This window comes from Rhopalosiphum maidis, chromosome 1 (genome assembly GCF_003676215.2).
Source record: "Rhopalosiphum maidis isolate BTI-1 chromosome 1, ASM367621v3, whole genome shotgun sequence".
NCBI classification, from domain to species: Eukaryota; Metazoa; Arthropoda; class Insecta; order Hemiptera; family Aphididae; genus Rhopalosiphum; species Rhopalosiphum maidis.
In genome coordinates, this window is record NC_040877.1 from 5163023 (window position 1) to 5180620 (window position 17598).

Genomic DNA, 17598 nt, shown 5'->3' on the forward strand with positions numbered 1-17598 from the left:
TACCTACAAAGTTTAGTAATTCAAAAACTACTCATATGAATTTTAACTTTAATATAACAACATTTAATTAAGTTATCTGCAAAATAATTTATAGTAGAAAAGGAAAGTATGTATCTCCACATTTTAAATACTTTAAAAATAGTACAAAAAATCTTAAAATGTTAAAAATAAAGTATAATATTTAAAAATTAAAGAAATTAAATTTTAAGTAACTAAACTACGATATATTGAAGAAAAAAGGGGGTGAGCATGATTGGTGAATCATCCTGTATATTAAATAGAAGTATATTATATACGCCGCCGCCGCCCACACAACGTCTCGCGTGATATATCCGAGCGGAGGCCAACTGCTGCAGCAGCTACTACGTATAATAATATATTATCGTTTACTATCGCATCATCTCGTGCGCTTATGTATATATATAAATATATATATTAGGTGTACTATATGTTTATAGTGTTGAAGGCATAGACTTTTTCCACCGCGTTTGCGCAAAAACTGAAGAGACCGCACACACTGCGCGGCGTTGTATGTTTTTATGCCACGACGGTTGCTGAAATGAAATTGTGTCTTGATCTTCAGTGAATCTATTATACTCAATATCATCGCGGGAGATTATTTTTTCGGGATTTTTTTTCCCCAAAGAAACGCCCCCGAAAAGGTCGCGTATATAATTCGTACATGTGTGTGTTGTGTGTGTAATAATATAAGACTATATATATGGCGCGGTGGCGTCTTGTGTCTACGTACCTACATTTGCGGCGTACTCAATGACCCATCGCAACGATGACGGCGACGACGAAGATCAATTCTTTTTCTCTTACTGGGAAAAAAAGCCGACACACGTTGTTCTAATTATTATTCGAATTAGATATGGGTTTAAATAATATACCTATAATTCTATATTTCTTTTCTCGTGCCGCCACTGCAGCCGAACAAATCGCCTCTTATTATTCCACCTCTGTGTTTTATATTCCAAGTTGCAGCGTTCGTGATTTATATATTTTCATAATTATTTTTCTAAAAATTTAAATTTTGAACTTCTTTAGCTTATATAATATTTTTAATACAGATAAATAGAATTTTTTCACCGAAATTTTAATTGAAAATAAAAATTAAATTTTTAAATTGCACATGCATTTGTTATAGTTACGAGATTGTTCACCAACATTTAATGCATTGTGTAAATCAGCAATACTTAATCTTGAATGAAACTTGGCACCTTTTGGATATTTTCTAGAAATCCTGAGATATTCTACATATTATAGTTTCAATTGTTTATAGGTAGATTTTTTTTTTTTTATTAAAAACGCCATAAATTAATACATATGAGATATCAGTAGGTGCTAATTTAGTAAATTTTTGACAGACCGATAATATTCAAACTCAATCTGTGCACTGTGTCTGGATTTTTAATTTTTCCAAACAAATTAAATGTTAAACTATATAAGTTTTACTAAGAAATACGAATATTTATCATTAAACAGTATAATATAATTTTGGTTAGATATTATACTTCCACATTTTTATGTTTATTTGTGTAGCAGTGTAGTTCAAATAAATAAATAATAAAATGTGTTTATATCAAAATCTAATAACTAATAATAATGTTTCTGTAATGTACTATTAATTAACATGCTGCAATTTTGCAATCTACGTGTTGTTATATATAGTATTGTAATTTATAATACTACCTAGCTATAGTATAAATATATACTTATCTTATTATCATAATGATAAACATAACTTTAAATATGAAAAGTATATAAAACCGTTGTTAACGTTTTCTCAAATATGCATTATTTACAAGCGTTATTAGCTTTTTTTTACAAATACATTAGCTGATAGGTATATAGTTGTTATTTAATTTGTAATAATCTTTTTACGAATATCATACCAAGATCCAAGAATTATAACAGGTTATGGCCCCAGACATAATCAAGCAAATTGATGGGACTCGCATCATGCGAATAATATATTATAGTACCTATATTACGCAATTTTCAGTTACAAACCTAACTAACAGGAAATTATAGTTGGAACCTGTTTTTTATAGAAAAGTTTGGAGTGAGACGTTGTATAGAAAATAAAAAAACAAATAATATCACTATGGAAACTTTAGAAAAATAGGAGAAATATAAAAAGTTTAAATTACTAATTCTACAATATGTTGCGGACACCTACTTAGAATAATATGTGATAGATTATACATAGGTGTAGAAAATAACAAAAGAAATTTGGGATTTGACGGTAAAAAATTTGGAACGAAAAATAATGGCAAGCTCTATTTATGGAGATGTATTTTAACGACGAAGTGATTTAAATCTTAAAATTCGATTTATTTAATTTAACTGAAAAACATGGTTGATTGTATAAAATATTAATAATACTGTTTGGTCAGATTTTTATAATGGATATAGAAAATATAAGTAAACTAGAAAACTATTTCAATCAAGATCTTCACGTTTACACAATTCCCTACAACTTGTACGTAGTGATGTTTGTGATTCGATTATATCTGCAATATAATAGAATAGTAAAAGCAATATTTTCTCACATTTATTGATGACTTAACACGTTCTACAATTCAAATATATTTCTTTGAAAATAAAAGTCAAATTATATTTATTTGAATTATTCAAACATTTCAAACAACCGAAGAACAACTATTTTCCTTGACGAAAATATTTACATCGTTTTGGCTTAAATACGCGTATAAGCGAATTAATTGGACCCCCCATCGGATCATCGCCGAACGGATCGGGGCATATATTATACATATTATATAAATTACATTATTACGATCGGTGTCCAGAGTGCAATAATATAATAATTCCACGCGTGCATTGTAATATATTATTATTATTATGCAGTATGCACTCACACACATACAGAGTTGATACTTCTTCTAAGCCGCTGGCCGGTGTGCAAACGTATATTTATACATAATATATATAATATATATTATTATGTACTACTGTTGGGCGGACGGAGGGGGAGGGGGCTGCTTGTAAAAAAAAAAATAATAATAAACTTTACACTCACACACATACTATTATATACATATACCTCTTATAGTCTTCACATATACATATATTAATATGTATGAAAAACTCGTAAAAATCGTCGTTTTAATAATATTTATAAACGAATAAATTCTGAAACGGCTCGTAATTTAAACGGTGGCCGCGTGGTGGTGGGCCTCTCTCACTTCGAATTTATTGGACCGGACCGCTACTGTGGGACACGCGCGTTCCGTGCTCACAGTATGTGGGCGGAATTATTATGACAGATATTGCTTGTCCGCCGTCGCCTTTTTATCGTCCGCGTTCGGTTTTCGATCGTCGAGTGCGACAAACACCGTTGTAATACCGGCGTATATCGCTGCGGGTACCTATTATAAGTACCACCGCAAAGTGCCTACGCCTGGAAAAATATCTGTTCGTAAAAAAATTAATCCAAATAATAGTAGTAGTATTAGTAGTAGTAGTAGTAGTAGTGGTATAGTAGCAGCAGTTATAGTTCATTCGAGCAACATATTATAATATATTATATACATAGACTATTAACTTATTCTATATTGAACCAGCAGCGCTCGAGAAAAAACGCGGTCAAATTCCTCGACTACATTTATAATATATATACGCGAACACCCACCCACAGCGGCGAAATTCGTCAATTATTACACACTGCACACACACGATAATATACGTCAATTATTTTAAACAGACGTCGTAGTCGTCGTCATGTCCTCCCGTCGTGGTCGTATATTATACCTATATGTTTTCGTTTTCCCATGCGACGAATACATTATATACATATTATTTATTATATTATGTGCTCGAGCGCCTTATGTATATAATATATATATATGTATGTATGTATACACAGAAACAAAGAACTGGGCCCACAATTATTGTACTATATATAAATTATATATATATTCGCTCTACACCGTGTATTATACCGACTCTTGGAAACTATATACGACGACCACCGAGTCCAAAATAATGATTGTCCATCGTTGCGGTCTCCCCCGCTGATGTCATTGGTCGTGTTTTCTGGTTCTCCGCCGTCGTCGACGCCGCCACCGCCACAGCTACAACCGTCAATTACCGCCGCCGCTTCCCATCACCCGCGCACGTTGCGTAATAACTACTTTATACATGCATCATCCGTCGTATACTACATAATATTATATTATATGCTTGGTTCCTCTCCTCGTGCGGTGCAGAACATGATTACTTTCGGTTTTTTTTCCGACATAATATATTTTTTCTTTTCCCACTATACATATATATACCCCAACCCCTACCCGCCCGCTGCAGTCCTACCGATTTTATTCCCGCGGCAGCACGTTTAATGTCTCTCCGGGTGTTTAATGACCCCCCTCCCAAAATTATATATATATATACATATATGTTCGTGAGTGGGTTGATGCGCGCATACATAACAGATATACATGTTCCAAAAACCTGTCATTTGACCGTCGTAATTTCAATGGAAGAAACGGATATTATATACATATAATATATTATATTGTAATGGCGTGTAATGATGATTACTCCGCCGCCGCGCTGCAACAAAGGAAATAGATCGAAATGATCGCGAGATATTTGATACCGCACTTGTTGTGTATAACGCGCGTCACTCCCTGTTGAGGTTTTTGCGGTCGAAACGATTTGGATTCGTCCGTATCGAATCTCCGCGCGCGCCGTTGTGTGCGCAATTTTATCACGTTCGCGCAACTAAAATCGTATCTCACACTCGCACTATAAAATATTTAACTATGCGCGCACGCACCGTCGACGCGGTGTATAGGTAAATATTATTATTATTATACATTTGTGTGTTTTTTTCTTCTTCGAGTGATGAAAAAGGCAGATGGCAGGAGGGCGCTCGTCCGACATCATTAGTCCGCCGCCGAGAACAATAATGACAGGTTGTGGGCACCACGTCGCGACGTCGAGGGGTATGCGTATAGTATAATACGAATATATATATAGTGTATAAAGATATAATACTCGCATTCTTGGTTATGTGTGTGTTTGTCGGATATAAACCCTGAACGGGCTGAACGTTGCAGCAATAAAAACTTCATGACTGTACGAGTTTCGTACCAGGGTAGCCAACCCTTATCCGTCAACATAGCGAACTTATAGCTACTGCGAGCTTATACTTTAATATAGCGCAAAACAAAAGCTTTTTATGAGCGCGTGTAATGATTCATATTATATAATATACATAATTATGATATATAAATATATTATACATAAACATTATATTTAGAAATTAACAATTCCATCGCTATGGACAATGAATAATCCTAGTGTAATTTTTTTTCTTTTACTCGCTCTGTTTATATTCAAGTATGTATGCATATACTGTACATACTGTATGTACAAGACGAGCTGAGTGAATCATTAAAAGATCTACCGATTTACCGGCGACCATCACATCAACCGAGAAACGTAGAAAAGAAAGCCTACTGCAGGATACCATTTATATCGATCTGTATCTTTATCGTCGCGTTTTCATATGTATATATAATATATACTCAAACGTGCGAAGATGACCGTGTGACCGAAATGTTCGGATTATCCAGACTAATAAATTACCGGGACTACATACGAATATATAGTATTCGAATAAGTTCGCCTATTACAATTTCGTGAAAAAATCGTTATTTAATTTTATTTTTTTCATGTAAATATATACAAAAATGATTTTTTTAAAGTTCCTACGTGTATTAACTCAGTGTTATGGAAAAAATTCACAATCTGCATTCCTCGCGATACGCCAATACCTATAGTATATACGCAATATATACACTTCATCCGACCATCTACCAATTATTGATCAATATCACAATCGACGTTGCAACATATGCATATTGATTATTCTGATATACAAAAATCGATACACAATGACGATCTGTTGAATAACGACACATGCACCTCTCTTTGATAAACCGCATACTAGACCTGTGCAGAGTCAATTATATATATGTACACCATGGTGCACCGACAGATGTGTATTATTTTATATGCTGCTTCAAGAGGTTAATTTAAGAGGACGACGCGTACCTAATGTTTATTATTTTTGACAGCCGACTAAAAGGGTTTTCTGGTTTTGGTTTTCCGTGTACTTCCGTTCTTTTTCACTTATTATTCGGTCTACCCGCCATATAATACGCGTTTACCTGACACGTCAATTCATAATACGGAAAAATCGTTTCGTAATTGATGGAGCTAACGTCGTACCTATACAATCTCGTCGTTGTGACTAAAATATGTATGTAGATATGTATATATATATATATATATTATATTATAGTCTAGCAACGGCCACTAGACGGGTGATGGAATTCGGTACTCGCACGATTTTATTCGTATGACACCGCACGTCGCTATAGAGACTTTAACGCACGTGTGCTGTAGCTGTGTGGTACTATATTATCTTTAACGTTGGCGGCTACGGCGATAACGAGCGAATGGATTAGGAACAGTAATATTCTTTACGTGTTTTTCGTAAACGGAGGCGATTAACAACAACATCAGCGATATGTCTTGATATTATTTTTTCTTTCCCAAAACAAGTCCCGTATATAGACTTTTTTTTTATGTTGTGCGTGTGTGTATATACAATTTAACATTTTTCAACAAAACAGTCTTATGATATTATTATATAAAATAATAATATTAAATATTATAATTATATATCTTTGTTGTGAATATCTAGTAAATTAGTGTTGCAGCTGCGCGGGGTAAGATAATATGCGAGCCTGCAGCTATAAATAGTTTTATTATTGTTATAATAACACACTGCATACTATATCGGCATTTATATATCCACCATGGAAAAGTCGCGGGAAATGGTATGCGCTTGTTTTTGTAGATATATATTATATATGGGCGCGTATATTAAACGAGACGCGCGCACATTCCATCGTCGCGAAATGTCGGCGGCAATTGTTTCGCGAATTGTTTTATGGGACCAGTCTCTTGTGTCGCTCGCAAAACCGTTATCTCGTCGCTGCCTGCATGGCTCGTAAATAACTCTAACCCAAAAGTGAATTATGCACTGGAATTGATGCTGCAGTGCCGTCAAAACAATGGTTCCGAAATCATTAGTGTGGCGGCGACGGCAGTGACTTTCGGGAAAGCTTACCAATTTATATATTATATACGTGTGTTTGTATGTGTGTAATGCGCGGACACCGTTAATATAATAATGGAAACCGGCTTAATAAATCAGAGTATATGTTCTTTCTCTCTCACTCTTTTCATCGTACGATATATATTTATATATATACGTTTAAAATATAAATACATGCAGTACGCAGCATCAATGAACCGGAGACAACGAAATGGTAGCCTGTTTTCGCTTCGTAGAACAATGTGTGTGTGTGTGTGTGTGTGTGTGTAATAAGGCGGAAAGAGACAGGCTGGTGCTATTCTCAAGGACTCGAAAACGTTGTCTGACACATTGTATATGCGAAAATATATCGTTTTACAGCGTATACAGTAGAAAAATCGTCGCCATGCGGTACAATTCAGATATAAAATTATCATTAAATCATCGTTTCAATCATGTCACGTTTTTCTTCCCATCACGCATATACATATTTTGTCGACTAAATCTGCACTTAATCCCATCTCCTCATGAATAGTACTTATACATTTATTTAGGTATTAGGTATGTCACTACATTATGTACTATGAGCTATAATCGATCGCCACTGTAGCCATCGTAAATTACCTCCTTATGAATATATATATATTATAAATGTATGTGCACATGCGCTCGATCGTTGTATAATTATATTATAAGAAACGTCCGATATCATTTTTGCGGCTCCAAACATACACAAAGCACACTCATTCAGTCATTCTTGCGCAGACACATATACATACACATTTACACTTTATACACACCGATAATGTTGCCAATTTGAATAAACACGTTTCGTTCGGTGTTAATCTGTACCGTAATTAACCAATAATCGAGTGTGTTTTCCCTCTATCTTAATGGCCCCTGTCAGCCGTACGAATATGTATAGATATATTATTATATAATGTTACAACTGCAGCATCACCGAGATCTCGCGCGCGGCGTAGTACTTTCCTCCTCCTCGCCGTCCGACGTGCGACTGGGACATTTCAATTAAATACCTATACCTATATATATATATATATAAAGATACCATTATATTGTATGTAAGTGCTCTACGTAGTTGCGAATAAAAAAAATCACAAATTTATATTTTTATATGAACGGTTTTTTTTTTTTTTATCGATTGACGCGTTCATTTTAAACACGTGTATTTTTACACCGATATTCCCAAGTTGGTATATGGTTTTCGGATATCCGTATTTTCAATATTATTTACTCTTCTATGTACAGGAAAACTATAATTTTTAGTTTTTTCTACCGACAATTTTACACAATAGTAATAATAATATATAAGCCACTGGGAATTACAGCGTTGTCAACGGGTTGTTTGTGTTTACGAGATTGTGATGGTTATAGTCGGGCGACTGTCATCGATTTTATTCATTTTTTTTTTTTTTTTTTTTAATGATAGATTTCTTCTGTAGGTACACATCTATTTAATATAAACACATTTATATTATTATGGTTAACAAACTCGGGCGTAAACGCATGTAAGAATATAATATATAATTAAATATTTCAATACGTCCATACGATATACGATTTATTTTAAAAATTTTTTCACATAGACAAAATAATTTCCTATTATAATATGTGTTCGTTCATTGGTAATTTGTGACCGTTGACCGTTTTACAATACGTGATAATAGTAACAGTAGTTGCTAAATTCGAAGTATTATAGCAGTCATGTGGTTGATGGATGATTAGATAATTCCAAAGAGTGTACGATGAGGAAATAGATTAAAAAACTACTCCTTCTCCGAGAGAAAATCCCAGCAGATATCACTTTTTTTACCGGCATGTCTGTATATTATTTTGTACACATTATTGTACTTAACTAAGTAAAATACCAGTTTAGATGGGACCCTCCGCTAGAGATCAATCACGCGTTATCATATGTAAGAACCTATAATAATAATAATATAAACGTTATAATCGATATAGCTGTGCGCACTGCAACAGCAATATATCGCAATGAGTCGTCGTTACAATTATATCTTACAACACCACATGGTAATGTATACTCGATGAGCAAACACCGCAATGCCTATACCATATAATTTATAATAGGTATATATAAGCTTCTTTTATCGGTTTAATACAATATCACTTCTTGTAGATTGTATGTAATATATAGTGTATATTTTATATATAATATATTTTACTCAAATTTTAGGAACTGTTCATGATTCCTTGGGCACTAGTGCTTTGTAATGTATTTTTTTTATTGGCCGCTTACGATGGTAATAAAGTATAAACCCTTTCTTTCTCACTTTATCACCTGTTCCACACATTGATAAGACTAAATACCATTATTTTTGGCAAGTCGGGAAATAAATAATACGACAATGTATAATATGGTTCGCGATCGTGCGACCATATCACAGCGGTAGGTTTAACAATCGTGGCAGCAAAAGCTCGAAACATTCTCCAGACAAATCCGATTAGGTTTTTTATATTCGTACATAATATATAATATGATATGGTCCTATATATATATATACAAAAACATCGAGTTTTTCAAACGTCGTCTGCGATGTTTATCAATCGGAATCTGCGTATGTATATCATCTGCAGCGTATACCTAATAATTGGAACTTTGAAACAGGCGGTGGGAGGAGGAAATAACTCGACAACGACCAGTCGCACACGCACACATAATATGGAGGAGATTGCTATCTGCGCTCGGCGGTTTGCATATTATAATCCAAATAAATGGAAGACCCGGTCCGACTATATACACGAGACCGATATATCATTTTGGGGGATAGGATTAATTTGTTCAAGTACAGCGGCAGGCTTATACATATTATACAAAATATAATATATAACAACGACGCTCGCATGAAACAACAATGCGATGATTATTATGCACTGCAGCACCAGGCCGACCGGGTGCAGTCTGGAGCGACGTCGACGCCGAAAATAATTGGATCGATATACGCGTAATTTATATATTTCATCCTTTTCCCGAAAAATCCTAGAGTGTCGTTCACCCCGACTCCCGGGCGCACAGAAGCGCTGCGTACACTGCATCAGCGGATGTGTACATTATATAATATATTATAATACGTATAATACGTGCTTGTAATGTTTTTTTTTTTTATTTTTTGGCGCGTAGGACACATTTTCCCGCGGAATCCGGTAATGCTTGTTTTCTACATTTTTTCCCCGTCCACCCTCTGCTCACACACACGCGAGCGAACACAAATGTAACCAATAATTCACATGTGCGGGTCTTTCTGTCAGCGCGCGCGCCGGGGCCGGCTGTCAAAACGTAACAAATTGCTCGGAGTCGCCGCCAAAACCCGAAGACGACGACGACAATGCTAACGATGACCACATAATTATAGAAGAAACTGACCAGCTATAATATTATAAGACACTCGCGCGTGTATTAATATATATGGTCGCGGGCGCCTGCACACATGTCGCGCCGTAAAGCAATATATAATAATATGTATATTATGATTTAATTTTGGCCATTTCCTCGTTAATTCGGGGTTTTATATCTTGTTCTCTACATGCAACTGTCGTATATTTTATCCACACCAAATTTTACGTATATAAATTTAAGAATAATTTTATAATGATGATATAAATTATGTGTAGGTGTATATTTATGTATGACTTTATACAGGGTAATCCACCATGAATGCTCGCCCCATTTTTTTCTTTAATAAAGCAATTTTTCAAAATATGATTTTTGGAATTTTTAAATTTGAAAAACAAAAATTTTCACAGGACACTCGTAAATACAAAAAAGACAATGTGGTCTTTAAGTATATTTAAACATTTCGAAAAATCAAATAGGTACACTGTGTATATCATGATATATTGTTATCAATTGTATTATTTTAAGAAAATAGATTTCCTTAAACGGTTCGAAATCTTGTAATAACTATAATGGAGGCCGACGTATGCGACACGCGACATGTAACTACCTATGCTAATACCTACATACCAATATAATATATTATTATTATAAACATAAACGGAGGCCATATTAGAGCGCGCGTTCGTGTTTGGTCGAAAAACTGAAACTTGCAATTATACAGCATTTAAAATCTTAAAGCTACTGTTTTACGACCGTGTAATTACGCGCGGTCGCAATTATCGCGTATACGTATTTATTATGACCGTTTAAAACACTGCACGCCTCCCGTCATACACATACATATATGTATCATTAAATCAGTGCCACGGCGTTTTGCGAAACAATTCAAAAAAATAAATAAATTGTTCGTGTGTGTGTGTGTGTGTGTGTGTGTCTGAATTGAATAAATTTGGAACACAGCACACACACGCGCGCTCACTCGAACGCACGTTGTATATTATGTATATAAGTGTAGGCATTATATAATAGATCTAGTTATGATAATTATTATTCATCGACGACTGTTGTATGGTGTATACACATAGGAATAATATGCGCACATAATAGATACGTGGCATGCTAAAATTAATGATATTTACTCTGTTCGGTTTTTTATTTTAATTTTTTTTTTTTTTAACTGAATATTTCGAAGTTTTTTTTTCTAAACCATTTTACGCGCTTGCAGGCCGAGTCACCTACGATATAATATATAATGTATCGTGTAAACGCCATACGAAACAAGTCGCGATAAGATGCAACAGCTAGCGTGTCTTATATATTTTACGAAAACAGGAAACCGGTGGTATAATATGCCGACATTTTTGTTTACATTAATCCGGTTGATTTCGATGTAGGTATATACTAATTTATTATAATATAATAATAGAAACGCTTGCGCCCACATCGTGCTATACCTGCCACCACAGCTCTCTATACCACTAACCCGGTCGACAGCGCTCTCGTTTTTCCTGTACAAGACGCGGAATGCGTTCTTGCGGGCGCACAGAACGCACGCTGCTGCCACAAGACCATAAGGAGATGCTCGCGCGTGCGACAGGTGCGATTGGATATGCCGTTTCGGTCACCCGTTGCACATCGTCGTCCGTCGACTTATACACTCGCATATGTGTACAAGTATAAGGATACGTAGTTATCGCCTCGATCTGCAATCTCTCCGTCCCTCGGCCTCTCTCTCGCTCTCTTTCTAGCCGATGGATGAATTCAATTTATGATCTTGGAGACGCGTATTATAGTCGGGTCGTTCACCGGTATTGCGTGTGTGTGTGTGTGTGTCCACCGTTTGTATATTATATATTATATTATTATTTTCGGTTTGTTTTTTTGTCGTTGAATATGTATAAAGATAATATATACCTATATATTGTCCGCTCGCCTGTTCAAATTAGTATGCCTGGATCGAACGATTGAAATTATTATTATTTGCTGTGGGTATATAGTTGTACGGTTACATAAGCGTGCGGAAACCTAAATTTTAGGTGGTACCTATTACACCGCTTTTAGGTCCCATATTATTCTTTATTTAAACCTCTATTAATAAATCAAGTAAATCATAATGAATATTTAGGTGTTAGTAATTTAATATTGTATATAATATATTATAATAAACAATAATCATAGTAACAGTAAAATGTTTTGAAAAAGATTACATTTTATTTAGTAATGACAGGTAAAATACGTATACCTCTGATGCAAGAGCTTAACTTTCAGGGCTTTAATTACATATGGTAAGTAATTTCATGCCTTATAGGTACCTATATATATCATATAATATTTCACAAATATGGGAAACGTCTTTAGTAGTATAAAAAAAATGTTTATTAACTCTTTCGTCGTGCCAAATAAAAATCGTATGTGATTATAGTTAACTTATATCTATAATAATATCATGATACATTGTTATAAATGTAATGTGCAAAAAAATGACATCAGAAATTTGCAAAACGCGGAACCTAACAAGACTTCAAACATTTTTTACAGTTTGCCGTGTATTCTCTATGATTAATAACAATGAAATGATGACTTACCCGTTTCCAATTTTAATATACTTAATATCTTGTTTCCACATTATGTCTAAACAACTTAATTTATTATCATAACTCCTAATGACGTCTTTATTAGGTGTACTTATCATAAACGCACATGAACCGTCTGCTGCATCTGAAAAATTTTCTAGGACCTATGAATAGAACCAAAATATTATTATAATATTTACATAAATTATAAATAATAATATTAAAAACGATCATAAATTATTAAGAGGGATATTTCTAAAAAGTTGTTTTTGTTTGGATCATAACATAGATATATAATATTATAGTGAATATTGCATTATTAAACTTTAAAATGGCCAAGTTAAAATATTTTTGAGAGTGCAACAAACTTGGATGTCATATAAACTTTAAATATTGTGTCTAAATTGCGTAACAAACATTATAAAATCAATCATTGGTTGTGTTTTGTATACGAATTAAGACTGCTGTTGCAGCCTGTCGGTCACAGTACATTGTGTATTTGAATACTCGATTTTAAACTGAGAATACATACATAATAATATATTATATTATGTAAGGTTACACCCTCGTTAGTACTATCTTAAACGTCGACGTTTCCGTAGATTTCGTCGAATATACATTATTAAATAATTTATACACCGGCTATATATCGTATAAATCGTATTCGAAATGTTTTTTTTCTATAACCGTTCACTGCGCATAAAGACACGCATTGAGTTCGATTGGCCGAAAATAACAACGGATACTTGTATATACATATTATTTTAATAAGTAAACGTACATGTATTTTATGGGTCGTTAAAACAACGACGTAGAATTCAATTATAAACGATATATATTGTAAGGTGCATCGTATACCTACGCGCGATGTTGCGTCCATGGCGTTATTATAAATAAGTATACGAATCATGTGACGCGCTCTCTTCGGCCACACTCCGGTGGTGCGTACCGGTACGCCGTTATGTACAATGCATTTACATTCTGGCTTATAGTTTATTATTTTCTCGTATTCGATATTATTTTAATAATATGTTCAGCGTATAATAATAATAATTAACTATGTACTTTTTTGTCCCACAGGTATCAGCGTCGGATCCAGATTGCGGCGTCAATTCCATGGTGAACTTCACACTATCCGAAAATAGTGGACCGTTTTTCATCAAATCGACAACCGGTGAAATATGTCTGACCAGACAGTTGGACTACGAAACCCGAAAACTGTACGAGTTTCCCGTAATAGCGACTGACAGGGGTGAGTGTGTTAAATTAAAAAATAACAATAAACGACAATTTTAAACGTAATTGCTATTAAATTCAAACAACGGCGACCCGTGGTAGACTACGATATTATACGTGTACAATGTTTTAAGTAATTGCTCGGAAAATCATTATATTTATAGTATATGTACTAGCGTGAAATTATACGATATTATGATATGGATATGCCTATAAACATTACTATAAAAACGTCTTTTCAGGGTACATAAATATCTAGTGTAACCATCTGCCCACGTGGGTGTAGATATTATAATATTATTATTATCCATTACGCCATAAGCCCATAACTGCGTTCGGTGCATCTTTTAATATTATAATATAGATACCTAAATATCAGGTGATGATACTTTGAAAAGAACCGAGATTTTCCAAATTTCGCTTTATAAAATTGTTAAGGACACGATATGGTTCCCACCTGCAATTTTGTGCTACGCGATATTTGAATGACGCTGTTTTTTCCACTTTATTTCGGACTTATACGATTATGGTTTAATATTCGGACATTTTTATTATTTTTTTTTTTTGACAAAACGCGTATATTATTTACCTAACCGAAATAATTTTGTAATATAGGTACACATTTTTGTATATTAGCGTGTGGACGTTTTGTGCGCGAGCTGCCGTCGATAAATCAAAGATCCAACTCGAGCAGTCGCGCGCGCGTAAACCGGTTGGCTCGCAGACGCGTCCGATGCTTATCGGGCGGTTTCGAGTGCGCTGCAGAGCACCTCCAAGTGATCCATTGAAATCTATCCGACCATATAGCATATATCTCAGCCTCACTTACTATTGCAGCATCAACGGCCACCTGCTGCTGTGCGTCGTTGTGGCTCATCCCTTGTCTTTCAACACATCACTTTCTCTCTCTCTTTCACTCTCCTCTCTCTCATACACACGCATACACACACCCACCTATAACTCTATACCTTATCTCTTTTTCTTCCATCCATCTAACAGCTACTATCTCTCCCTCGCACGCGCCGTCTCTGTAGTATTGCCGGCTTTATTACCGGTTTTCATCACCGAGGATTTTACGTCATGATATATTATATACATCCGAATTGCGTTCGTTCGTAAAGCACCCCGCGAAGTTATGGTACAAACTATTTATCATGATTTACTAATCGGATACTAATTTTCCTGAGTATAATGATATATTGTAGTAAACAGTTTTCAATTCGGGGTACCATATTGCCTGTATTTTATCGGCTACCACCATAGTGTTACTTTTCACCAATTTAATTACTATAATTTACATATAATATGGTCAATGGTCATATACACATATACATAAATGACTACAAATATTGTAATAACCGATATTTTTCTGCAGGTGGACTGAGCACAAGTGCCGTGGTCAAAGTAGACGTACAGGACGTCAACGACAACTGGCCTGTATTCTCACCCTCCGAGTACAACGTGTCCATCGTATGGAGCCCAACCGAACAAGGGCCCATCGTCACGGTCCGAGCAAAAGATGCGGATTCCGGATCGTTCGGTGTTGTTTCCTACTATATGATGTCGGCTAAAGGTGTGTGTTATAAAAATAGAATAATTATAATATAATCATCGTGTGCAGTATTTGTAACACAAACATTCTGTAGTTGACTCCATCCAATAAACCATCGATCTGCCGCAGGCTTATCCTATAGCTACATTATAATAATATATATATGAGGTTAATAACCATATTTTGTTCACGTACGATGCGTTTAAATTTCCTAGAAACATAGAAAACGCAAGTATATAATTATTGTGTATAGCAATAGTGAATTATATTTAGGTATATACCTACAATATATAAGATAATTTATAGTACAATATGAGTATCGAATATTGTATATCTAAATTCGAAATTTGAAATAACTATGGATACACCGTACACGTTATAAGACACGTAGGCTACACCTAAACCGCAATAGTTTTCAACTTAAACTGTAAATAGTAGGTATATTGTTGGATTCACAACGTAAAAACTTTTACGTCCGGACAGTCGGGTTATACATGATTTCTCAAATTTTGTTTTTAATTTTGTGGTTTCTCGGTCGTTCAGTTATATTATTATGTGATGAATATCCTGTGCATTATGATAGTCACACAAAAGACAATTCGTGTATACACACACACACGCACACCCATAATATAGGTATTATATGACTGCAACTATTTACACTTATCCAACGACCAAACATTCTTTATATTTTGTTGGGTTTTCGTTTTATTTATACACCTTTACAGTTCAACGGAAACTAAACTATATACCTATCTAAAATATATTATATAAATAGGTATGTAGTACAGATATGCACATATATGTCCCTTATTCACGAAGAGATAAATAAATAAATTTATATATTATTATATTATTCATATAGTTGAAATATTTCTCCGATAAACTCGTGCAGTCTTCAGCCCAGTCGCTCAGACTTTTTTTAATAGTCCAGTAGCTGATACATTATACAATCAGATAACATATAACTAACTAGTATAACGGAGTATAGGTATAACTAGAATTTTATCGAGGAGATCTATAACGAAATATCGTAAAAACATTTTAGCAAATGAGTTACCAAATCACTTTTTTTATCGTCAAATTCGTACCGTTAGAAATATTAGTTTAACCCTATTTACTGCCATAATATTCAACTATATAATATATATAAGTTATATATATATTATAAGATATACCCAATTATATCCAATGATATAATGACTTAAACCTATACTATACTAGACTTAATCCAATGTACCTTTACGTATTTAATGACGTAACTTGGCCTATTCGTGTTTTTTTTTAATTATTATATAAATAAATAAGTTGGATCGACTTATTTAATTCTACAACGATGTAATATATACCTATAATATTATACACAACTGTATATATAGACAATATAGTGCATAATATATAAAATATTTTTTAGTATTTTTATTTTATTTATAGTAATTTGAACAGTTTTGAATTTTGATTAACCTTCTGTTTTTTAATTTTCTTATTAATAAAATGGTGATTTCCAATAATAATTTAAATTTTATTTTAAGATTATTTTTAGTAATTTAACGAGTTTAATATTGTTTTAACCTTTCCTTCAATATTTTAAATACAATAACTTATTATATTAAAAAATAACGTACCAATACCATTCACATATATTTATCTATTAATTTACCATCGTGTAATTAAATTAAAAAATAAAAACAATTTAACGTATTACCAGACTTTTCACGTGCAT

At 33.9% G+C, this 17598-nt stretch overlaps 1 protein-coding gene across 2 annotated transcripts in view; it reads left to right on the forward strand.

Moving 5' to 3' along the window:
* Positions 1–17598, forward strand: part of LOC113549852 (protein dachsous) — a 126424-nt gene that overhangs the window by 80995 nt on the left and 27831 nt on the right. For both annotated transcript variants that reach the window (XM_026951332.1, XM_026951333.1), the window contains 2 exons: positions 14168–14339; positions 15699–15896. In XM_026951332.1, the coding sequence (XP_026807133.1) occupies positions 14168–14339; positions 15699–15896 (370 nt within the window). The remainder of the gene's footprint in view (positions 1–14167; positions 14340–15698; positions 15897–17598) is intronic.